At 41.6% G+C, this 23,804-nt stretch overlaps 3 protein-coding genes across 9 annotated transcripts in view; 2 read left to right on the top strand and 1 right to left on the bottom strand.

Annotated features, from left to right (window-relative positions):
• LOC306923824 (serine/threonine-protein kinase WNK1-like) overlaps positions 1–4,491 on the top strand; it is a 40,418-nt gene extending 35,927 nt beyond the window's left edge. For 4 of the 5 annotated variants that reach the window (XM_079502147.1, XM_079502149.1, XM_079502148.1 and 1 more), the window contains exons 24-27: positions 3–196; positions 389–544; positions 630–856; positions 973–4,491. In XM_079502147.1, the coding sequence (XP_079358273.1) occupies positions 3–196; positions 389–544; positions 630–856; positions 973–1,335 (940 nt within the window). In that variant the 3' untranslated portion in view covers positions 1,336–4,491. The remainder of the gene's footprint in view (positions 1–2; positions 197–388; positions 545–629; positions 857–972) is intronic. The other variant, XM_079502151.1, reaches the window with a different exon arrangement.
• A 410-nt stretch (positions 4,492–4,901) lies between these two features.
• rad52 (RAD52 homolog, DNA repair protein) lies at positions 4,902–11,518 on the bottom strand. 3 transcript variants are annotated; one of them, XM_079500730.1, is made up of 11 exons: positions 11,149–11,518; positions 8,572–8,673; positions 8,376–8,469; positions 8,201–8,268; positions 6,666–6,784; positions 6,412–6,487; positions 6,030–6,319; positions 5,742–5,929; positions 5,532–5,618; positions 5,198–5,422; positions 4,902–5,103 (listed from the first exon to the last, which is right to left on the bottom strand). In XM_079500730.1, the coding sequence occupies exons 1-11, from the start codon at positions 11,215–11,217 to the stop codon at positions 5,042–5,044; spliced, it is 1,380 nt and encodes a 459-aa protein (XP_079356856.1). In that variant the 5' UTR covers positions 11,218–11,518; the 3' UTR covers positions 4,902–5,041. The 3 variants fall into 3 exon arrangements, with proteins under 3 accessions (XP_079356856.1, XP_079356857.1, XP_079356855.1); XM_079500731.1 differs by having other exon boundaries at positions 5,532–5,621; positions 11,106–11,517; XM_079500729.1 differs by having other exon boundaries at positions 5,532–5,621; positions 11,149–11,517.
• A 2,251-nt stretch (positions 11,519–13,769) lies between these two features.
• prr5a (proline rich 5a (renal)) lies at positions 13,770–23,389 on the top strand. The gene is made up of 11 exons (XM_079502478.1): positions 13,770–14,162; positions 15,964–16,091; positions 18,104–18,229; positions 18,345–18,425; positions 19,429–19,477; positions 19,734–19,791; positions 19,893–19,984; positions 20,249–20,389; positions 20,934–21,069; positions 21,204–21,479; positions 22,200–23,389. Exons 2-11 carry the CDS (start codon positions 15,964–15,966, stop codon positions 22,487–22,489), a joined length of 1,377 nt encoding a protein of 458 aa, XP_079358604.1. The 5' UTR covers positions 13,770–14,162; the 3' UTR covers positions 22,490–23,389.
• The last annotated feature ends 415 nt before the right edge of the window (positions 23,390–23,804 follow it).

The following is a 23,804-nucleotide window of genomic DNA, read 5'->3' as shown; positions in this document are numbered from 1 at the left end:
AGGCACATGGTAGAGATCCAGGCCCTGCAGTCTCGTCAAAAGGAGGAGATCGATTCCCTGTTCTCCCAGTTGGGTAAACCACCTCCCTCTGCTGTCCTCTCTCCTGCCGTGGCCATGGCCGGTGGCAGGCGCAGGCCTAAAAGCAAAGGCCACAAATCGTCCCGCAGTAGTGGACAACCTAGCCCCATTCATGCAGGTAGCGACAATACTGACTTTTCTTTTTTTGCCATCGTCACCCAATTAAATGTGTATGCAGTGCACTCTACAATGCCTTCCTATGCCGCTGACTGCTGTTGAACATTTACGATGAGGGAAGCATGTTAAATGATGTTCCCGGTAACATTTGTAACACACAACTCTGTTATGTGTTATGTGCTTATGTCTTTAGGAGCCCCAGCCACAGCCCATAGCCCCCATGGTTCAACATCTCCCCCAAAGCATAATTCACCCACTGCAACAGAGGCCTCTGAGATGGCCAGTAGAACCTCTTTACAGAAGCTCAAATCTTCCCCGTCCATGCCCAGTCTCAGTACTCCCTCCACAGGTACATGCAAGCACTCTTGCTTTTCACAGGCAACAGTTGCATTTATTTGATGTCCTGGTTCATCTCTCTCCTCTGTTTTCCTCAGGTGGTGCAGGTAGCACCAGCTCAGATGGTGGTCCAAGCCAAAGCCAGAGTCACATTAACTCCTTGACCCAACCACCTGGACCCACTTCTGCCCCTCTTAACCAGAAGTGCAAGGGCACCTTCACGTCTGACCTACACCAATTGGTGGATAACTGGGCCAGGGATGCAATTAGTTCCCAGGGCAAGAAGGCTCCCAGGACTGGGGCACAAGTAGCACCAGGGCATGATGTAAGGTTTCAGTACTGTCTTGTAACTCATGACATACAGTAATTGTCATTTGTTAATATGATCCATATTCATAAATAAATCATAAATAATAACCCTTTTTTCTTCCCTCTATACAGATAATCCCTCCAGCCAACATGGCACGCAAATTCTCAGCTCCAGGCCAACTCTGCCCCAACCCCGCCACATCCACCCACCATCCTAACCCTGTCAATCCCTCTGTCCCTCTTGGACACCGGAAAGGCTCTATAGGACCCGCTAACCCGGGGTTTGGCTATGCCTCAACAACTTATAGTGCCCCCCAATGGGCAGGTCCCACGGGCCCTTGCCAGGTGAACATGCTTAACCCTGCTCAGCCCCTGGCTCAGTACCAGCCCCCCACCTCTACCCCAGCATCCTTACAGCCGAACTACCACTTGGGAAACGCATCAGCCCCACAGAAACCTGTCAACCCTGGAGGTTCCAACCTGAGGCCCACGTAGCCCAGTCCATGCCCTGGTCTGGGCTACGATGTAGGACAGGACAGGGTGGACAACTAATAGGGCGAGAACCATTTGCTCTCTTGGAAGCTTGTCGGTTGATTGGTTGATTGTTGTGCATTTTATGTTACCCCCCCCCCCCCCCCCCTATTACAACTATGAAGAGAGCAGTGTGGTTCAATCCTGTCAGGCATAGAGAAAGCAGTCTGGCGAGTGACAGGAAGGGAGTGCAATACACACACAGCACACCAATCGCACACTTGCCCCACCATTGGCTGTGGAACGAGCTGTGATTGAATACCTGGTTGGTTTTATCCAGTGAAGTAATGGAATGGACCCAAGGACATGACCACCAACGGCCAAAGATGTCTATTGAAAGCACCCATTGCAATGTCATCATCATTCCTGTACAAAGGAGGGGGTACGAGGGATCTCGATTCACACTTGACTGTTCCCTGGCCTTAAGCTTGACTAGGACAGAGAGAGTACGTGTTGACAGTCCTCAACATAAACAACGGACATACACATACACGCACACATACTCATATGCATGCACAAGAGCAGAATTATAATAATTAATCATGAGTGTGTTGTGGATTGGTAGCATAAGCTGTCTGGGAGAATGAGGTGAGTTGTGACCACACAGAATGTTCAGGGGATTGATGCTTTTGTCCTGGTTGAAGCAGTTAGGTTTTGAAGTGGGAAGGTGTGAGAGGAGGGTGTCCAGGGAAATGAAAGCAATAGTAAGTGAGGCAGGAATGTAGTGGACAAGTTTGGAAGTTGCATATATCCCAGTAGCTACTTATATCTGCAGTAAAATGCAATAACGGCAACACGAAGATAAACTGTCCCATGTAACAGTGGCCTTAACCCCCCCCCCCCCCCCCCCCCACCACCAAACAAACAGTACACGTCAATTTTGTAAATAGACATTTCTTCACAGGGTTATGATTCCATGTTAACCCGTTTTGTGTTCCTGTGAGAAGGTCTGGTGTCTTATTTGAGTTGTCACTCATCTTATCCACAGAATTCCACACAGGTTATTTTTTTGAGACGGATATGTTTATGTGAGCCAATGGATCTGTGTGCACTGTACATTATAAGATACAAAAAAAATCTATTCTTGTGTTGACCACCACTTGGGGTTGTTTTTGAGTCACAACGTATAATCAATTTGGTTTAGGGGTTGTTTTGAAACTGTCGAGGGATTACACTTCAGCTACTGTATTTGGATTTGTTTTCATTCTTTTCACACTGAGGTTGAATGTGTTATAAAGTGAAGGATACCAACTTGACATGGTACACATCACCTGGTAAACCAAATGCCAACTCTCGCTGGTGTTTAGTAAACACGGTTTGGCAGTTTGAGCTGTAAACTCATTAATTCTTAGGAGAAAAAAAGGGAAATGGTTTGAGTTATGTGATCTTGTTTTTGTTGGGTTTTTGGGGGTGGGGGGTGCATGAAAACAGTTAAACAGCTTGCTGATGAAAGTCCTATCCAACAAATGTCACCTTAATTTGCCATAGTGGTCAGTCACCAATCATGACAAGCATCTGGGGTTCTCTCTGTGGTCTGTCTGTTTTGTATATGTATATTTAATTAAGAAAACAAGATGTTCTTTATGGACCTGTATTCAGCCATCAGATTTTGATGTTTCACTGTAATTATTATTAAAGGTTGTTAAACAACATGTAGTTAAAGGAATATAAAAGTGCAATTTCAGGGTTGTTACTATTGGTATCCTACTCGACACGGAGGGTAACCCTGTACTTTATTAAGCTCTTCTCTTGGACCGCCATGTCCCACTTTTTCGTTTCTGTTTTACTGTATGTATATATCTATATTAATGTGAAGTAAATGGTTTCATACAGTGCTCGGTCACTATAGAGCACTACGCCCTCTTTACAGCCCACCCAGTACATGCATACATGCGTTCTGCCCTCTACATCTGCAGAACATTTGAGTGCCTTGCATCGTCATTAATGACCAATTCCACATACATCTAGTCCTTGAAGTAGTAAAGCCTGAGTTATGCTTGATTGCGATCGGGTGTTGCACACCAAAAATGAAGTGAAATTGTACATGTAGATCTATTTTCTGTGTGCGACACCGGCGTGCAACTATGTATAAATCGCGCGTAATGGGAGTAGCGTTGTCGTGACAGTACTGTGTTAAACCAGCTAACGTGCAGTGGGGAAAGAAGCAAAATTTACTGTCATGTGTCCAACACGTTTTGACCATTCTGAGGTTTTAACAGCTTTTCAAGATCAGAATGAACACAGTAAACGCAAGATTTAAGGATTAAAGAGCACACTGGGTAATTTGGTAACAACTTATTTTTCTCTTTTACAACTGCATTTGTGTTGCTTGTGTATTGGCTGTAATTATATTTTTGCTCTTAAAAACGTATGGTTTGGCTTAACTGTCTGTGGAGTGATCCATATCATTACAGTATTTCATCATAGCACTTGTTTGGTCAGAGAACGAGACGTCTCTTCTGGCACTGCTTGTTTTGCCACCTTGCATATGAGTGCCATTGTCTCATTGTGACCTTTTCACCTCCCGTAGATTGGATGACTACTTAAACTTCTCTAGAGAAAAATAAGTTACTGCAATGCAGAATATGCAATGTTTAAAGTTTTATAGGGATTGAGGGTGTAATGGAGGACTTTTGCATGCTGATGAGGGTTGTTACTGACTTAAATGTTTTTGATATTGAATAGATCCTGCTTTTTGTTTTGCCTTTCTGTGAGTTCTCACAAAGTGCCGATCTGTTGAATTGCCATTCACCACTGTCACAGGCACAACTTTTGATTTCAATATACAACTATATATCAACATATAAATTCTGCATGCTAGCGTCATTGGTTTTAGATTTACAAATGTCAACCATACCACAACCACTGTACAGCACAAGCTCACAGCAGACTATATCCGCTTATTATTGCTATTATCAGTAACTTAAGATTCCTCTACAGTAATGTCTCCTGAGGCTAAAGACACCCAGTTATATCCCGTCGTACTCTTTATTTCTGATCCTTTACTGACTTCTGTGAATCAGTGTTCTCTGGTTTTGTGTACTTTCTCTCCACATTGTACAAAATGTAAAAAGAGGAATAAAAATAAAACTCAGATTTGGTATTTGTCTTCATACCCTTTGATATTGAGATTGTCCCAATGTTTAAAATTGTAGTACCGGTAGTACTAATTGGAAAAAGCATTTACTGCAAAACCTGTTACAGCATAGCCTGGATGGAGGATTCTTTTTGAAGGATTTCTCCACTATATGTTGCAGTTCTACATAATTCCAACTAGTAGAGGCTACATTTATTTGGTCTAGAACTAGTGAAGGGTGAGATTTGTGCCCAAAACGTTCATGATTATAGGTTTAGGTTATTGGATTAACTGCAGTAAGGGAAACATTGCATTGGTGTAAAGCTGACAATGTTCTTGATTATAGGTATATTTTCTGAATAAAAGATGTGCAGATGGTCTAAAGCTGAATGCATGATTTTACTATAACAGTTATTCTTTAAACAATAAGTTCAAACATTTCTAAACCAGACACTGATGGTTAAATTGTTTTAATATAAAAACCATACATTGTCACATTTACAGAATAAATGAATGACATGAATTTCTTGTTAATATACACATTCAAACAAATAATTAAACTCTTAAGAACAATTCAGAACAGATGTCCAGTGTTCAACTGTCCAATTTGCGTTTTTTCAAGTACTGCCCATGCCTATACGGACTTAACATCTCACCTGAAAAGAAAAAAAAAGAATTAGCAAAGCAAAAACTAAATTTAAGAAAAGGTACTTTGCCAAACATGCTTTTTCTTTTCTATTTTAATCTCACCTGGCCTTGCTACAAGTTGGGGTCTGTACAGGGAGTGGTTTCCTGGAATTTGGCTGTGCTGCGGGGCCTCTTCTGTTGGGTCCCTCTGAGGGGTCTTACTACGCGTCTGCATCTGGTGATTTGCAGATGGACTTGACCTGGAGCCTCTAGAAGGCTGTCCACCTGCAGGCACATCCAGCTCGTCAATACCCTCCAGGGTGAAATCCCATAACTCAGGATCATCAGCTAAAGCAAACAAGTAGACAAAGTGTGGTTAGCCAGTAAAGCTACAGATAAAAAATAGGAATGTTATCTTTATCAAGAGTATCTTGAGCCCTCTGGTGGTTTCAAGTACCTATATAGTTACAAGGTTCACTTTGTCCATTTGGGGCACTGTGGTTGGACTTGGGTACATCTACCTGGCCTGGAAGGCTCACACGACCTGCTGGAGAGAGGCATCATAATGAAAATACCAATGCCAGGTGAAAGCTCATATTTATAAAATTTTACAAAGAGATAGACAATGCTAAGAACGTTTTCTCCTACCATGGTTGTTCCCTCTTACCAACACATGGTGCCTGTACAACAGTGACCTCTGTAGCCATAGAATGGAACTGATATTCTCCCTGTTCTTGCTTCTTAGATTCCATCTCGAGCTTGAACCTTTGCTGGAGCTGTTGTTGCTTGAGCTTTCTCAGCTGTTTGGGATCTGTGTGCGTTTCAGGCAGGGAGACTTCCCTGTCTGGTGATCGCCTGGAGAGACAGAGGATGGATATTATTAAAGATGGTCAGAGAGATGGAGTCAGTAACTGTACAATTATTACTGAACAAAACTAGACCCAGTCTTGTTTACCCGACAACACCAATATCATTCTCCTTCTTCATGCCTGCCAGAGCTACAGAATGTACCGCTGATGGTATGGGACCAACATTAGTGTGATGGAAAGATCCTTTGGCTTCTTTCCCGCCCTCCTGGCCTTCTGACAGGCTCTGGTTGAGCACTCTGGGCTCCAGGGGAGGCCTGGCAGATTGCACTGAAGGCCCAGGGTTGTCATCACGGGCCAGGCTAGAGAAGCGTGCTTTCTCTACTATGGGTTCACCATCAGAACGCTTGGTTTTAGCTGGGTCCAGAGGAGGATTAGGCTGTACGGGAAAGAGTGATGGAAAGACTCAGAATTACAATATAAGACGAATAACAAAAGACCACAAAACAAGACAGTTGAGATATATTTGACCTGTTTGGGGATTTTGTTAATGGCCATGAGGTATTCCTTATTCAGGATGCAGTTTCCAAGGGAATTGCCAAAGCATCTGAATGGGAGCAAACACACATCATCTTGGCGTTTTGTTCAGTCTGCTTATAGACAAACTGCATGTTATTATTAATCATCACATCAACAGGTAAGCATTTCAAATTCTGTGAACATTCTATTGCACACTTGGGATTATGCGTTTGTGTCCATCTGTACATAAAATGGTGTTGCAATACCTCAGAGCTCGCTTTAGTCCATCAGTGACAGCTTCCTTCCTGGCCTTCTCCAGTGACAGTGCTTTAGACTTCAGTCCCTCGCTCACTCCATAGCCCACATCTTCGTGGAACGACCCATCCTGGAAGTGATCACACCGATTTATACTAGTCTAATATAGAGGATGAGTTACGCAGTATTTCCAAAATTTACAAGACATAAGTATGTTTTGTTGCTTAAAACTTTTGTGAAATGAGCTTTCTATTAAAATAAGGTACTGGCTCGAGAATTAAGTGGCTCTAGTTAGTAAACGTCAGTAACCCACAATGCATTGCACAAACGGCTACCAAGATATGCATTTCATGGGAGCCAATCGCACTGACCTAAATTTAGGTTTCGTTTCAATTAGCTTTTAAGTCCAAATTGGTGTATTTAGGCATGGTGTTAGAGATGGTTAGATTTAGTTATGTTAAAATAGATTTGTTTGGGTTTGGGGAATTTGGTTATACAATTTTAAATTCAGGATAGGCGGGGATAGATGGTCAGCGAACAAGGTGTGTGACTTCAAACTCCTCATAATAATGATTGAATGTATCAGGAAAACAACAAAGCTGGACTCCACAGCGTGGATGATTAAGTGTTTTGTCTTAGTTTAGGTCCTTTCACCTTTGAATCAGACAACAGTCTTGTCAAAACTTGACTATTGTAATTCGCTCCTTACTGGCCTACCGGCATGTGCACTTAAGCCTCTCCAAATGATCCAAAATGCCGCAGCTCGTCTGGTCTTCAACCAGCCAAAATTCTCACATGTCTCCCCCCTGCTCCGCTCCCTGCACTGGCTCCCAGTCGCTGCCCGCACAGAATACAAAACTCTGATGCTGGCATTCAAAGCAACCAAAGGTATGGCTCCCCCATATCTTGCAAGCATGATTGAACCCTACAAACCCTCCCGCGCACTCAGATCAGCCAACGCAGGAAAGCTGGAAGTACCCTCACTAAAAACGCCGGGCCAACGCTCCACACGTCCCAAACTCTTCTCCCTTCTGGCCCCAAAACTGTGGAATGCACTCCCCGTTGCAGTCAGAACTGCGGCATCACTCCCAATCTTCCGCCGTAGTCTGAAGACCCACCTTTTCAGACTCCATCATGGCCCATAGCACTTATCCTACCCCCTTAGATAGCACTTTTTAGACTTAGATAGCATTTGAAACAGACTTATAGCATGTCATGTAGACAGCACAATAATTGCATTGTATATAGTCATAGCACATCATAGTAGCCTACATATGTATAGCATAGTATAGTATATATGTATAGTTAATATGTATAGTGTCATTATATAGATATGTTCTAGTTACGTTCTTAGCTTACGCATGTTTCTTGATAAATGCATTTTATATATGTGATGTATTCCCATACTTTTGTTCCTGCCTAATGTAAGTCGCTCTGGATTAAGAGCGTCTGCTAAATGCCTAAATTGTAAATTGTAAAATTGTAAATTGTAAATTCAACAATCAAAAAGTCACCAAATGTATTATTAATTGGTTGTTCAACTGACCTTCAACTGCACTTTGATAAATGCACTGACTCCAACATAGAACTTCCCATTGACAAGGTCCACAAAGTCTGTAAAGGCCAGAAACACAGTTTGTAAGTAACAGTGTATTGACATTGACAGCACCTTGGCTGTCAGGAAGACATCCAAGAATCGTATGAGATTCCAAATGTCTTACCAACACTCTGCTGGGAGATGGAGTGAGCCCAGCCATTGTAGCCAAACATCTCATTGGCTAAGCTAATCACTCGATGCCCTTCAATATAGCACACCTGTAAAAAATAGGTTTAAGCGTTTATGTCAGATTTACATTTGCGTGTGTGTGTGTGTGTGTGTGTGTGTGTGTGTGTGTGTGTGTGTGTAATGCATTTTACCTTCTGACCTCCTCCAGCCATTCTGCTACTGATGTACTCTGGTCCAAGCTTCTGTCGCAGAGCATTCTGGACTGCCTGGTATTCTTCTGCAGTGTAAGAGAACTGTGAACAACAGAGTCCAGTCCAGTCAGGATATTAGGGACTTTAAGCAACGACTGTTTTCAGGACGGCTCCGCTAGGCGGAAGTACGGCGGCTATGACGCCGTCGCTGTCAAAATCGTTAAGCAAACAGCCGTCGGCGACATTGGTCTATGCAGCATGTGCAGCAACTGCCGATATTGCTTAATTCTTACATGCGCTGGACATGATCAGCAGTGGAAAGAGGAAGGTGCTGGAGCAATCTGTATTATTCTAAAACCGTTTTAATAAACATGGTTAATATGACATATGGTATTAATGTTATTTCTTCATTCAGAGCATGCCAACACATTACACAGCATAAGAGAGGTGATGGAGCGGTGTAAATGTATGACAGCTATAATTTCAATAAACATGGTTATGACATGGCGTTGTAGACACGTGTAAGTGTAGGTTCTGCCGTAGTAGAAAGGGCTGCGACGGAGAGCAGGTTTATGTATCGAGCACTGATTCATTTCCGGTTGCCGGAGCCGACTGCCGTAGCCGTCGCTGCTTAAAGTCGCTATTATCTTGATGGATGCTGATCAAATTCTGTGCTACTTTCAGTTTCAGCAACAACAAAAAGAACGACACTAGATTTATCTCAAGAAGAGCATGACAGACAGTCAGACTCTTTGGTCTTATCTGACATTCAATTCAAAGGAGAAAGTGTCAAAAATATAAACTGTTGAAAAAGGGGTTAAGTATATACAGTTGGAGGGGGTATATATAGCATTGTGTAAACAGAGCTATGTCACATGTCGTTGTGGGTGAGGGTATAAAGCTTTCCAGTATCAGGTATCTTTCTTTTTGTTTTCTTATAATCTGGTAATAAATCCAATGGGACTTCCATATGGTAGTTGTTCTTGTGCACAGAGTATGTGGACCAGCTGACTAAAAGGGGGCATCCCTGTAGGTTCTCTCTATGTCTGAGGGCTATAATGTTATGGAGCCTGTCTGGGTTTCTTTCTTTTAGGTGGTTATAAAATGTAATGCTCTCTTCTTTATGATAATCAATGGGTATTACCAACATCAGCAGACAGACGTGGGAACGGGACTTACAAATTGCAATTACTGACCAACAATGGAAGAAAATTATGTTAAATAGTAAAAAGATACCCAGGAAATTCAATTCAAGATTATACATAAATTACAAACTACACCATATCAAAGGAGCAAATATGATAAAGACTGCTCTGGTACATGTCTAAAATGTAAGGAAACGTGGGTACATAAGTGCATCTAATGTGGCTCTGTCCAGAAATTCAAAAATGTTGGGTGGAAGTTAAGAACCAAATCTCTAGGGTTAAGGATAACTAGATCCCCTACAATGTATCTTGGGTTTACACCCAACGACACCTGAATTAAATAGATTTAAGAGAATCCTGAGTATCCTGTGGTACTGTGCTAGGTTGTCAAGACTACAATGTTGGATTGAGGATGTTGTACCATCTGTATCAAGTTGGCTCCACAATGTTCTGCAACTGCTCCCACTAGAACGGCTCACACATGTTCTCCATGGAGACATGGATGGATTTTTCTTAGTTTGGGGCCCAGTTGTGGAATATATGGGAGGAGAATACGCAGAAATACTATCAAGTGGTTTTGCAAATTAAGGAACCATTCCTGTTAAGTAAAAAGGTTTTATGACTTTGGAAGACTATATGTATTAATATATAAGTATTAAGAAGAAGATGACGTATGTATGTATAATGTATGTAGGTATGTCTATATGTTAGTCTGTCTGTGTATGTGAGTCATCAGTTTGTGCAAAAATGAAAAATAAAATGATTGAAAGAAAGGGTATTGTCTCAAGCATTGTTTGTTGACATTCACTGCTGGAGTAACATTAGAGTACAACACTACTTTTAAAAGTTCACTTAACACATTATGAAGACTAGCCTTGGCTCAAGACTATGATAGATGTATTTTTATTGAGTATGACTTTTACTGACGATCATAGATATTCAAATGTCAAAACTCAAAATCGATAAAATACATCTGATAATCAGATATTCTTGATCTGAGGCTAATGGAAGACAGAAATAGCATACACCACCTGTTAAATTGTTAGTATTTTTTTTAAGCCTTAATTGCCAGCATTTTACCAATGTATGTCATGAATGTGGTTCTAAAGGGAAATTAAATTATAAAATGTATGTTAGGTTGCATGCATAACTATATCAGAACCAGACAACCCTGAGTTTACCCACTTGTAATTAACATTTTTGGAAGATGATTTTACGGTTTCATACAGGTGTAAACCACGTGTAATTAAGATACATTTCAACATTAGACTAAGAAGATCTTTAACACACCTGAACCCCATTTCGTTTCAGATAAGTGGGTGTTAATGAATCCATGTGTAACTTTGAAAGCGTACATGTATACACATTTAAATGAACATGTGTACAAACGTGAAAGAAGTTGTGAGGTTCTATTCCAGAAGTCCAGGTCTACCTGTCCAAAGCACTTGGGTGGCCGGTGGGTCTTGTCGTCCTTCTCCATAGGACTATTATTGTGCATCATGTTCGCAGAGTTCTTTCAGTCCTCAACAAATCAGTTATCAGTTGCTAATGCTATTCGGTTTGCATTACTTTAAGTTTAGCCTCGATACACTTCGTCGTAAAACACACATTTCAGCTGTGTCACTGACTCCCATAAAAAAAATGTATATACAATAAAAATGAATACAAAAATATGAAAGGGAATATTGCTATTGAGTCCCTTGAGTCTCGTTGAATCTTCTTCTCCTTCTACTACTCTGCACCACTCCCGCAGTCCCGCTTTGTGTTTCGTTTGAAAACATTTCCTAGTCGTCCAAGTAGGCGGGGCATAAGACCACCATTATTAGCACTCCGCTCATCACGGCTTTACGAGGCAACAAAACAAGCGACGCTTGGTTAGTTCACTCACTGTAGACCTCTAGGTGTATCGATAGTATCGATTCGATACAAACATTACTAGGTCACAGTAAAAAGTCTAAAACCTTTAATAGTACCGCAAGGTTTCCAATTATATTTGCAGCACTTTGAGAATCATTGCAGAACTTCCCTTAGTTCCTTGCAAATGTGCACTTTAGTTACATTTAATTATTATTTCCATTGACTGATTATTTTTGCACCTTAATATGTAAGCTTTATTTTGATACTGTATTGTGTTGCTTATTATAATTTAGTAATTTTATATTGGGCTGTTAGTATATGATTTTTGTGGCTGTCCCAGTTATGGGTATGCTGTAATATTTTATTTTGCTTATTTTTCTGAAAATTTGAATATTGTGAATGTATTTTTATTTTGTGAAACAAACTGTATTTTTGGGTATTTGTATAGTATATGCATGGTGAGATAGTGCCATCTACTGTGCTCTGTATTTGTGGTCTGTTTCATGGGCAGGTTGAATTAGGCTCACCTAATCAGTAATCACCTCATTTCAATCACCTGTTGGGTTTGGGCATGTTTGGGCAGAACAAACAGAGCAGAGGTGAAGAGAGGGTCTCTTTTCATGTCAGAGTCTCCACAATAGATAAGAAGGAAAATATAAAAAAACTAAACAAGAACAAGAACTTAACTGAACTCATAAAAGTCTGTGCAGAATGTTCTCAGTTTTGTTTGTGCCTGTACAAAGTTACATTGTCATTCTAACGTGTGTATTTGTTTGTGTTTGTTTGACATGTTGTGGACATTTCATTACATTGTGAATATTCATGGACATTTAATTAAAGGGACAGCATGACTGACTGACAAGGACATTCATATTGGTAATAATTAATTGTGGTTAAAAATATTGTTTATGTGATTTCTGTGCCGTTTTTCCTCGTTATCGCTTCGGGACAAATAAAAAGCCCTTGTGATATCAGTTGGAAAGTTGTCTTTAAAGATGGAGTGCCACGATTTTTTCCCATCCTAAAACATGATCATCAGGTATTATTAGAATATAAGGAGGAAGAACTTTTTCCAAAAAGTGTACAGTATTTGTTAAATACACACCCACCAGTTCATTAAGTATGCCTGGTTTGCGTGGTGATGGGTGGTGATCTACCTGAACTGAAGTCGCACCCACAGCTGTAGTTTTATGATAAAGGGGGAGGGGCTGATAGTGTGATGTCACTATATTACTGTTTATTTCATTGGCCCGTTTGACTGTCAAGGGTTCAGCCTCCAGGAAGAAACCCTAAATACAAAGTTAATACACCATTGCACATGAAAACGACTCCAGGGTGTCTAATGAAGTACTGTCACCACATGAAAAACTGGAAAAATAAAACAATTGTGGCACTCTGTCAGAGAATGTCAGTATGATGATCAGTATCATCATGTCAGTAGCCTTAGCCTATCATAGTCAATCATATCGGTTTCATATATTCTATAATAGTCAGTATGGCCACTGTAGCCTAATATCATCATAGTCAGTATCATGTCAGTATGTTAGTATCATGTCAGTATAGCACAGTAGGCCTATGTCATGAAACTGACATGTAGGGCCTAATGATATTGAAAGTATCATATCAGTATAATTTACATGTCAGTTTAATAATTAAACTGACATGATTGGTCATGGTCAATCATGTCAGTTTTTTTTCATGGTCAGTATCATGTCAGGTCTTCTCCTCGGTATCATCACACAAACATACCTATTCGGCTATTAAAAATAGATGATCTACAAGGTCACAATCATACGACAGTGAGCTTATAGATCAGCTATTTTTTTTAACATTTTAAGGTTTCTGGTGCGCGAGCGTCGCGTGTGTCATAGGCTACTAGCTAGCTCCGCTCCGGACCTAAAGCGTAGATATGAGGTTGAGGTTCCAAATCAAACAGTCAATACAATTATTGAAACAGTGAATGTCAAAACAACATGAGAGTCTGGCTCACCAAACTCCTATAAATAAATAAATGTGTCATTTATGTGTGCCTGCCTCAACCCGTTAGGACACCACGCACGCACCCCTTCACACTCTGATTATTAGGCCAAGATGCCATAATGCGCGTGCACGTGTGCTCGTAGACGCTCGGTCGGTCCGTCTACAACACGGGTCTGCTGCATCTAGTCAAAACAACATGGGGGCGAGCATGCGGCTCAGGCTCCATGAATGACTCCCCACGCATAGGTCGCTGATGCTGGCTGGCGCATCTCTCCACTGCACCCCGCTGACCGCTCTGTGTGTGTGTGTGTGTGTGTGTGTGTGTGTGTGTGTGTGTGTGTGTGTGTGTGTGTGTGTGTGTGTGTGTGTGTGTGACTGTGTGTGTGTGTGTGTGTGTGTGTGTGTGTGTGTGTGTGTGTGTGTGTGTGTGTGTGTGTGTGTGTGTGTGTGTGTGTGTGTGTGTGTGTGTGTGGTCGGACTGGGTGGTCTGAAGAGGAGAGGACAACCAACGCGACTGATGTGCAGCCAAATGATGCATGATCGTCGGTAGTCGGTAGATAGGTGCTGCCCATTTCATTCCACCAAGAATAACACGACAGGACAGGAACGGTGAGTAGGACTATACAGAGGACTGGCGGCGCATGTGGCAACTTTGAACATTTATGAATATGATGAAGCTATTCGTGCACGGTGCACTTCGTGTGTGTGACTGTAGTGCGCGACCCGCGTTTTGTTTACACATTCCTACCCTGCCCTGCTTGCGTTATGCTACAGCAACACACGCGCACACACATAGAAAAACATCAACGTATTGCGCGATTTGCACGGTTTCGATTTTTGTTTGTTCTATGATTTATTAACGGGGACAATGTCGAGGCCCACTAGACAGGCCTAAATGCGTTAGATTAAAAATGTAAACGTCGATTGTACGGGTGTCGATTCCATTATACACTCGTCTTAATGTAGCAGCATATACAAGAACAAAAGCAGAATACCCACTGGCGTGGCATCTCTCTCTCCCTCCATGTCTGCGTCTGTATACTGTATACTGTATGACTGAAGAGGGAGCGGAAATTAATGTGATTTCAACTTGGGATATAAGGTAGCCTTCTGGGAAACAGATGAGTCACTCTCATTTACTTTGGCACCTATACAGGGAAATGATAACACACGCGCTGTCTTTCACTGGGTTCTTCTGCTGTCTTTGTCTGGGTTTGGGACTGACAACCCAGACTGTTGTTCTCCCCAGTGACCAGTTGATGGTGCTTGTGCATTTTTTATGGGGAGACACCCAAATATAATGTCATATTTCAAGAGGAACGACGAGCGAGGCTACGTGGCCTTTGCAGGTTGATTAATTCACTCAAAACTGATGTAATAGTTGTGTGTGTGGAAATAGAAAGCTAAGGTTGATTGCAAAACATCATTTATTGCAAAAACTCCAGAGAAAACGGTTTGCCTACTCCCCATAGTGTTGAAATCATAAGAGTAAACAGACAATAGTTATATCAGTGTAAGGAATCCACCATAACATTAATATAATATGGATAAATAGGGCAATTTAATCTTTAATCTTCTTGGCTCCTTAGTCTGTGTAGCCTACTGACCTTTAAACCCCAGAGACGTAAGTTTATTATTTCATTTATTGTGCTATTTTCCTCTTCTCGTCTCTTTCACATCTGTTGTTTATTTTTCCCCTTGTTGAAGAGATCGATATTGCAAATGTATTATTCTTCATTCATTCAACTTTTATTTACGAATTACGTAATATCTTATATCCTCTGAGAAATCAATACGGGTGACCCTCATGTACAGTGATACCTGATGAGAAATTAAATCATACAAATCAACACACCTGCAGGATCATTGTAAAACAGTTACAGACTAATAAGAGAGGAATGTAGGCCTACTGCTCAGATGCTCGTATTATCAGTAGCCTACATTTTATTTATATACGGTAGTTGTCTCAACACACCTGACATGTAAAGCAAGTCCAGCTAATGCTCTACTTTAGTCTACAGAGTTCTACATTCCTCCATAAGCAACAAAACCAAAAAACTGGCAAATACAAATGATACAATAGCCTACTCAATACTGTATAGAATATTAATAGCCTATTATAGGAATTAGCATGACTTACTGGTATACATAGCTTACTCTCCTAAATCCACTGTTCAACTGCAATTGGCAATGAGTGGCAAAAACAATACAAAATTATAAATAATATAATACTACTATAGAAATTATATAGGACTGAGCAGTTTAGTTTTAAAAGACACTGTTTTATGCTTGTCACTTCAACTGCAGTGTCTCTTGTATGATCTGTATTGTCAATGTCTGCCAGACCCAGTGCCCTCAACAATCTCAGGGCAGCCACAGTTTTGCACCATTTCCTGTCTGTTTTTGACAGATGCTAGACGGGCTCCGGAGGAGGCATGCTTCCCGCCCCTCCCCCCGACCCCTGTCACTCAACTTCACCACCTTCTCAGCCCCTCCCCCAAGCCCTGACATGGACAGCGGCCACCATCCAATCAGGAGGTAAGGATCCGTTCCTAGGATTAGCATTCGGTAAACATGTGAAATATTCATAAGCAGTTGTAACAATCCAAGCATCTCTGTTTCATTCACTAGCTGAATATTTCTGTAACACAGCTAGGGTGAGGTGACCTAACGATAATTATGCCCTGACTTAATATTTTATAATGTATATCGTCCCTGTGGGGTGGAAACTGATACTCCAAAACTGATAGGTTACTTTTCAGGATTCAAATTCAGATATAGAAAAAATAGCTATAAACTTACTATAAGCCACGTTTCGAGCATGCAGATCTGCTAATTGTGATGCTTTTGTGTGACGCTTATGATCAAGTAGTAGGGCGTTATAATTTAGGCATTTAGCAGACACTCTTAATCCAGAGCGATTTACATAAGTAAGTATAAGTAAGTATAACACATGCCATGGTAATACATTAATACATAGAAATAGTCATCAAGTCATGCATCATAAGCAAGCCAAGGACCTAACATCCGACTAACAGTAGAATATCAGTATACTATACACTATAGAGTGCTATGACTATCTACAAGTTACAAGTTTAGCCTTTGCCTACAACTGTAATAAGGTCGTTAAGGCTAGTGCAAGTGCTACAGGCTAAGAAATAGAGTCTGAAGAGGTGAGTTTTCAGACTACGGCGGGAGATTGGGAGTGAGTCTGCAGTTCTGATTGCAATGGGAAGTTCATTCCATAGTTTTGGAGCCAGAAGGGAGAAGAGTCTGGGACATGTGGAGCGTTGTCCCAGGTGTTTTAGAAACATTTACAATATATATATATAGAATATGGAGGTTTCTGCCCGACAGCAACGATATAAGGGTGTGGATGTGTGCTTACGTTTGCAGATTCATTGTAAAAATTCCTTCCGAAATGTGCTTCCATGTTTGTGTGTTTGTATGTATGTGGGCGTTGAATTGGTCTATTGTTTACAGTGCCGTCCACAGTTTCTGGACTGCGGGGGTTGTTCAGACCTAATTTTCACCTACAGCCACTGGAACAAGAGGCATCAATCTACACTGTATTTCTGCTGTCATCTCATACAGGGACATTTGTTTTAGGAAAATGTGACTCAAGAAGAGATAACTTACACATGACTGTACTGTACACTGGTAATAGTGAGTGCATCACTCCTCAAGAAACCCCTGAATGAGGCAAATCCTGTTGCTGAAATGGGATGTCTCCCGTAAGGCTGCTGCTTGTCAGTTTTATGTTGTTGCACAGCACACATCACCATATGTGTTGAAAATAGAAGAGCAGGAAAATGGTCTTTATTGTCCTGTATTGTATCACCATTTCCTGTCCCGGTTCAGTTGTTGTTGAGGTGTCCAGACTGCTTCCTCCTCAGCCCGACTCTATAATGACAAGCAGAACAAAGTCTTGTCCGGATCAGCAGTTCCCTCCGCATCTGTGTTATGCATAATAATTTGTTGGAGTCAATGGCTGTATTGTAGCATAAGGAGAGGGAGAGAGAGGAGAGTGAAGAGAAGAAGGGCAGGCAGTATCAGTGGATGTGCTATTGTTATCAAACAGTATGGTGACACTACTGTGGCCCACCTTCCAGCTTGGCTCCGCCCCATCCTTTTCTTAACACCCTATCTCTCTCTTACCACACTTCACTCTGTCCTACTTCGCTCTCTATTTATCTGTCACTGTACTCTCACTGTGCTCTGCCCCACTCTCTCTCTCCAACTCTCTCTCTCACACACACACACACACTCACACACTCACACACACACACACACACGCACGCGCGCGCAGCTTCTGTTCCCTTCTCCCCTCAAGCTACCTTCTTGTCGTTCTTTCTTTCCTGTGTGTGTGTGTGTGTGTGTGTGTGTGTGTGTGTGTGTGTGTGTGTGTGTGTGTGTGTGTGTGTGTACATTGGTGCCTGGCCTGACCTCCTTTCTCCTGTCCAGTACTTAGTGCATACTCTCTTTCTCTCCCATCCTCCATCTTTCTCTCCCTTTCTCTCTCTCCTTCTCCTCTCCATCTCTGACATGAGAACTCTGCATCGGCTGAAGTTGATGAGCTCTCCGAGCCTCAGTGAGCTGGGAAAGAGTGAGAAAGGCTCGCCGGAGGACAGGGGAGAAAAGCAGAAGAGAGCGGGGGCCAACGCCACATGGAACAGGTACGTGTATGTCCTATGAATATTATGTCATTAACCGTTAACCGTCAAGGCTGGCTTCGTTAGTACGAACTTCCAAGCGTACTGATCCGGGCCGGCTTTGTCTGTGGTGTTGCAGCATCCACAACGCCGTTATAGCTGTCTTCCAGAAGAAAGGTCTGGCAGATAACGAACTCTACACCCTCAATGAAGGGGTCCGGTATGTAAAAACCCCAGGCTATGTGTGTATGTGTGCATGCACACACACACACACACACACACACACACACACACACACACACACACACACACACACACACACACACACACACACACACACACACACACACACTATACAAGGGAACATTCATGTGTGCTATGTTTGACTGTTGATGTGATTTTGTGCTAAAAGTAGCATAATTATACCCTGGGTGTACAGAGCTGACTTAATGTCTGTTTTCTTGTGAATGAGCTTGTTTGTGTGTGTGTTTGTGTGTGTGTGTGTGTGTGTGTGTGTTTGTGTGTGTGTGTGTGTGTGTGTGTGTGTGTGTGTGTGTGTGTGTGTGTGTGTGTGTGTGTGTGTGTGTGTGTGTGTGTGTGTGTGTGTGTGTGTGTGTGTGTGTGTGTGTGTGTGTGTGTGCATGCATGTGTCATGTGGTCATGCCAGATATCTCATTATCTCTCTCAACCAGACATTAGACCCATAACCTCTATCATCACATCAGTTTCTATTATAGCTCAGTCAACACATTAACACACAGGGGGAGCCATGTGGAGGTCAGAGACCTGTGGTCATTATTATTGGTTTCACCGCTATTTACTATTATGTGTGCATACAAAGCCTGTGGCAGCGGTGGCCGAACGGATTGTCGAGCGGTCTTGATACCGGAAGGTCGCCAGTTCGAATCAGCAGTCCGACACGTTAAAATTACCACAGCTGAAGTGCCCTTGAACAAGGCATTGAACCACTACGATGAAATGTTCTATGAGCAGGGCCTGGCTTCTTGAGCTTAGCCCAGATACCCTGGGTAAATATAGTAATCATTTCATTATTGGGTAGGTACTGTAGTAGGCTATATGTTTTGGAGCAACTAGAAAGGAAAGGCAGAAAGGAAGGCAAAAAAGAAAGAAAGAATCAGACAAACAAAGAATCTGCATTTACACTCATGATACTTTTCTAATCACTTTGTGTTAGAGTGATGTAGTTATCTTTGTTTCCTCAGGCATCTGTTGAAAACTGAGCTGGGCTCCTTCTTCACGGAATACCTTCAGGTAACTGAAACCTTTGATATTGGGTGAAATAGGATCAGGGTGGTTATCCACTCGGGAGACAGTGAGCTGTAAATGCTACAAAGCAGAAGCAATAGAACACATCTTCCAGATACATGAAACCAGTTACTGATGTATAAGACAGAATTACATGTTGCAATACATTGTGTTATGATAATTTCTGGTGTTGTGGTACTCGCTGACAGTACCTCTGATATTGCTGTTTAATAAGGTTGATTCTATTCACTGCGTCTCACAGAATCAGCTGCTGACTAAGGGCATGGTCATTCTACGAGACAAAATCAGGTTCTATGAAGGTACGAACGCTATTGGACACAATCTGAACAAAGGGAGCTCAGTGTCAGCAAGTATAAATCAATAGTCTCTTTTACATTTTTGCTTTACCCTATTTGTGTAGGCCAGAAGCTATTAGACTCTCTGGCAGAGACGTGGGATTTCTTCTTTTGTGATGTTCTCTCAATGCTGCAGGCTATCTTCCACCCTGTCCAGGTAGTGCTCTCTCTTCTATCTGCTCTACTATACTTTCTCAGAGTTAAGCACTTATGTCGGACACTGTGAAAATGGTCAATTCACAAGCTCACAACGCATAACGCTTGTAGATAAATTAAGCATCCTAGGCTATTTATTTTCAATAATGGTTGCATATAATGACATTTCCAAAACGGGGACACCATGGTTAATGTGGTTTTAATGTAACAGTGGTTCTGGGTGTAGTCAAATCTCAATCCCGCTGCCTTTTCCTCGTCTGTCCAGGGTAAGGAGCCCTCTGTTAAACAGCTTGCGCTGCTTCACTTCCGGAACACCATAGTCCTGAGTGTAAACCTAGATGATGCGCTATCGCGACCTCGGGCCCGCGTGCCCCCCTCTGTTACACAGATGCTGCTCATTCTACAGGTGGGTGAATTCATACAAGCATGCATTCACTCATGTAAAGTCCCTTGCTAAGACATACAGGTATCTCCTCTGTAATTTCCCTATTCCGTAACATATACCTAGATACATTAGTGATGTCCAACCTTTTTCATTTTGAGAACCCCCAATTTGATATTTTATCTGACTGTGAGACACCGATCTAATACATGTTTTTATCGTTAGACATCATTTGATCAATATGGTCTGTCCATAATTCCTTTACTGTCTTTGTACTGTATAGGTATAGCGATAAGCCGATAACAATGAAACTATGATCAACATAGCCATTCTTGTATGTTCTTTGTTATTATTTGTACATGTAATAATGAAGATCATTATTCTCACTCAAGGACCCCTGGGCCCTGTGGGTCCCTGGATCCCATTGAGAATAAATGTCTACAGTCTTATGCCATGTTTTCATGCACATTTCTATTGTAATAGATTGAGTGCACGTGAAAAGCCTGCCAAATCCGCCATTATTTGCAAACTTACTTGGCCATTAAAGTGATTTCGATTGTGTTGGTAGGGGGTCCATGAATCACGAGGTGCAAATGAAGACTACTTGAGACTGGAATCTCTGGTTCAAAAGGTGGTTTCTCCTTACCTGGGTACCCATGGACTCTGTTCTGGAGATGGAAGTGAGGCTCAATGCTGTGTGATGGGTAAGGCAGAGGAGATCATTCAAACCTAGCTGTCTGAGTTTTTTTTAGTTTATTGAGTAAATAAACAACTAATAGAAACTACTCTGAAACCAGCTAATAATTTCTCCCTCTCTCCTTTCTACTTTGTCTTGCAGAGAAACGTTTACAGTGGTGCTGGCCGAAGACCTCGGATCAGCCATCCAAAAACCCAGTGGTCCGATCTAAAAGCTATAATATCCCTCTCTTACTGACACCAGTGGCTGAATTTGACCCAGACGCCAGCTCTGTTGGGAGCGGAGGAATCAGACGCCACTCGGCCTGCGAGATCATATGCTTGGAAGAACAAGGACTAGCCTACGCTGACCTAGCCTCTGGACCTGAGCTGTCCTCCTCCTCTGCCAACAGGCTCTGTGTGGGCCCTCAGTTCAATGGTAGAGTATTGTTCACAATTCAATGAATGCGTCCATCCTAATGTTATGACTGAAATTAAATCATTGAGCCAGCAGTAAACACACTTAATTCATGTTGACACAGACTAGCTGCTGTTTCTCTTCCTCTTGTCCACTGTCCAGTGGGGTCTGGGCCTGTTGACCCCCAGGGATCCTTGAGGGGGTTCCAGGGGGTCCCCAGCTAATTTATTGAACCAAATGCACCGATATAGGTCTGTAACTCAGAGTTATGGGGACTATTGACAATTGTTGTAGTGATTATTCTATCGATTACTTTTTCAAGTAATCGAATAATCGAGAAGCATGTTTTTTTAAACAATTTAACAAAAGTTTTATTTTTTATGAAAAGACGTGAGAAAATTTGAATAGATTCTTACAAACGGCAAAGTCGATTCATTTGTTTTGTTTAGTTTGTTTTTCACTTAGCAAGAATAGCAGATTTACAAGCTCAGCTATTTTCACTATTTTAAAAACATTTGGGGGGAGAAGGCGGAATTTCAAAATTAAAATGGATAACCTTTATAATCGCTGAAATTGATTACCGGTAGTTCGATTTAGCTCAACTGTTGCATCCCTGGTCCGTGGCCTAATGCATACCAAACTAGAGTTCCTTTAAATTAAAATGTTTGAGAACCACTGCTCCTTCTCTGTGCTGGTCTGGTTCAGCCCGTGAATCAAATTCATTGACCTTTCTTGTCATAGGAATGGTACCGGGAGGAGCAAGTGCCCTGGAATTGCCTCTTCCCTCTCCCACCATCCTTCCTCTTCACTCCCCAGGACCGCTTCATGGAACTGAAGCCACGACAACGCTCACTGATATGAGCATGGGTGCCTCTTCCACACCTCCCAGTGGATCATCCAGCCCAGAAACCATAATTGGGCAAGTGTCTGCAGACTCAGACTCGGACGGGATAGGTCTATTCATTGATTTTCCATCCCACACCGCAGAGTCTAACGGATATGGTCACGAGAGCAGACAGAGCACCGTTTAGACAGGCTTCTCCTCAGGGTTGTAAAGCCAGCCCTATACCTCCCTATACGCCCTACTCTGTTGCTTTCATATTTGGGGGACAAAACATTAAGGAGCTTTTAATAGCTATTTTACAGCGGTAACATCTTTAGGATTTTCTGATTCCATGTTTAAGTGCACTCCATACACTGTAAGTGTTGATTTAACTCTGAGAGTGTACACTCTCAGAGTTACAAATGGATAAAATAAGACTGAGGATTTCGCTGTGTACATCTCCCAATGAGGGGCATCTTTTTAATCAACATCTACAAGAGAAAATAACACACATTTTCTCATTGCATTAGATTTAGCGTTTCAATTTGTGTGGGTATTTATTCTGAGTCTCTGAGTCTTACACTCCCCACTTCTCTCCACTGTGGTCTTTTGATTTGATAACACAGCTTTATTCATTATGATAAAACGTGGACTGAAAGGTCTAAAGGTCAAACAGCTGATACAAAGTTACTTTTTAGGGCAAACATGAATGTCATGACATCCTTTTCATCTGCTTGTCTAGACTCAATTTGGCCTACTACAACAGGAGTGTAATGGGTGATTGTTTATTGTTTACATTTGACAAAGAGTTTTGCATTTTTACTGAATGTCGTCTTATACACTGTATTTGTGGCACCACTACCTTGTAAATAAAAATGTGTTGTCATTTTTTTTAGGATGGCTAGATATTGTGAAGTAAGCTTTTAACTGATAAAACGAATTGTGATTTTGATAAGGGCTTTTTAAATGGCTTTTTCAATGATGTTTACCTCAAACGTTTTGTACTTTTTTTGACAATCTATGACGTTTTTATCTAAGGTTGTAATTTCCATTAATTTGTTATACTAGACCATTATAAACTTTAAATAAATGAATACCTTTGAATAACACGTAATGCTTTGTTTCGCTGATACTTCTTTTTGTGTGATGAAATTAAATAGAGGTCAAATAATTTAGTTTTGGTAAAAGTTACAACAGCAACACTGAATGGTTGCAACACATGATCACATTTCAGAGTCGGACACGCCTTGAACAGAATGTTGGGAATTGGAGTCTTGTGACAAGTTCAATCACTGACTGTCGCAAATAGTTGAGAGAATTAATTTATGTCGAAGATAAGTTAGAATATTTGTCATACGCTTTAAACCACCTGTATTACAGGGGAATGCAGATTTATTTAAGGCCATCTGTCTACAGGGCCAGATTGAAATTGGGAGCATTCCAGCCATCATAGGTGCAGAGCAGACTGGGCACTACCTGTATATGGACATCAGGGCACCTTGATTTAAAATTGAATATTTTGT

This window comes from Electrona antarctica (assembly GCF_951216825.1).
Source record: "Electrona antarctica genome assembly, chromosome: 5".
In the NCBI taxonomy this organism is placed as follows: domain Eukaryota; kingdom Metazoa; phylum Chordata; class Actinopteri; order Myctophiformes; family Myctophidae; genus Electrona; species Electrona antarctica.
This window is presented reverse-complemented; position numbering and strand designations above follow the sequence as displayed.

Coding starts and splice junctions, on each gene's coding strand:
- prr5a (XM_079502478.1), top strand. CDS start 15,964: ATGCTAGACGGGCTCCGGAGGAGGCATGCTTCCCGCCCCTCCCCCCGA. Junction 18,230..18,344: donor GCCAACGCCACATGGAACAG/GTACGTGTATGT, acceptor GTGGTGTTGCAG/CATCCACAACGCCGTTATAG. Junction 19,792..19,892: donor CAAAATCAGGTTCTATGAAG/GTACGAACGCTA, acceptor CTATTTGTGTAG/GCCAGAAGCTATTAGACTCT.
- rad52 (XM_079500729.1), bottom strand. CDS start 11,217: ATGATGCACAATAATAGTCCTATGGAGAAGGACGACAAGACCCACCGG. Junction 8,470..8,571: donor TGGCTGGAGGAGGTCAGAAG/GTAAAATGCATT, acceptor TATTTTTTACAG/GTGTGCTATATTGAAGGGCA. Junction 5,423..5,531: donor TGAACCTTGTAACTATATAG/GTACTTGAAACC, acceptor TGTTTGCTTTAG/CTGATGATCCTGAGTTATGG.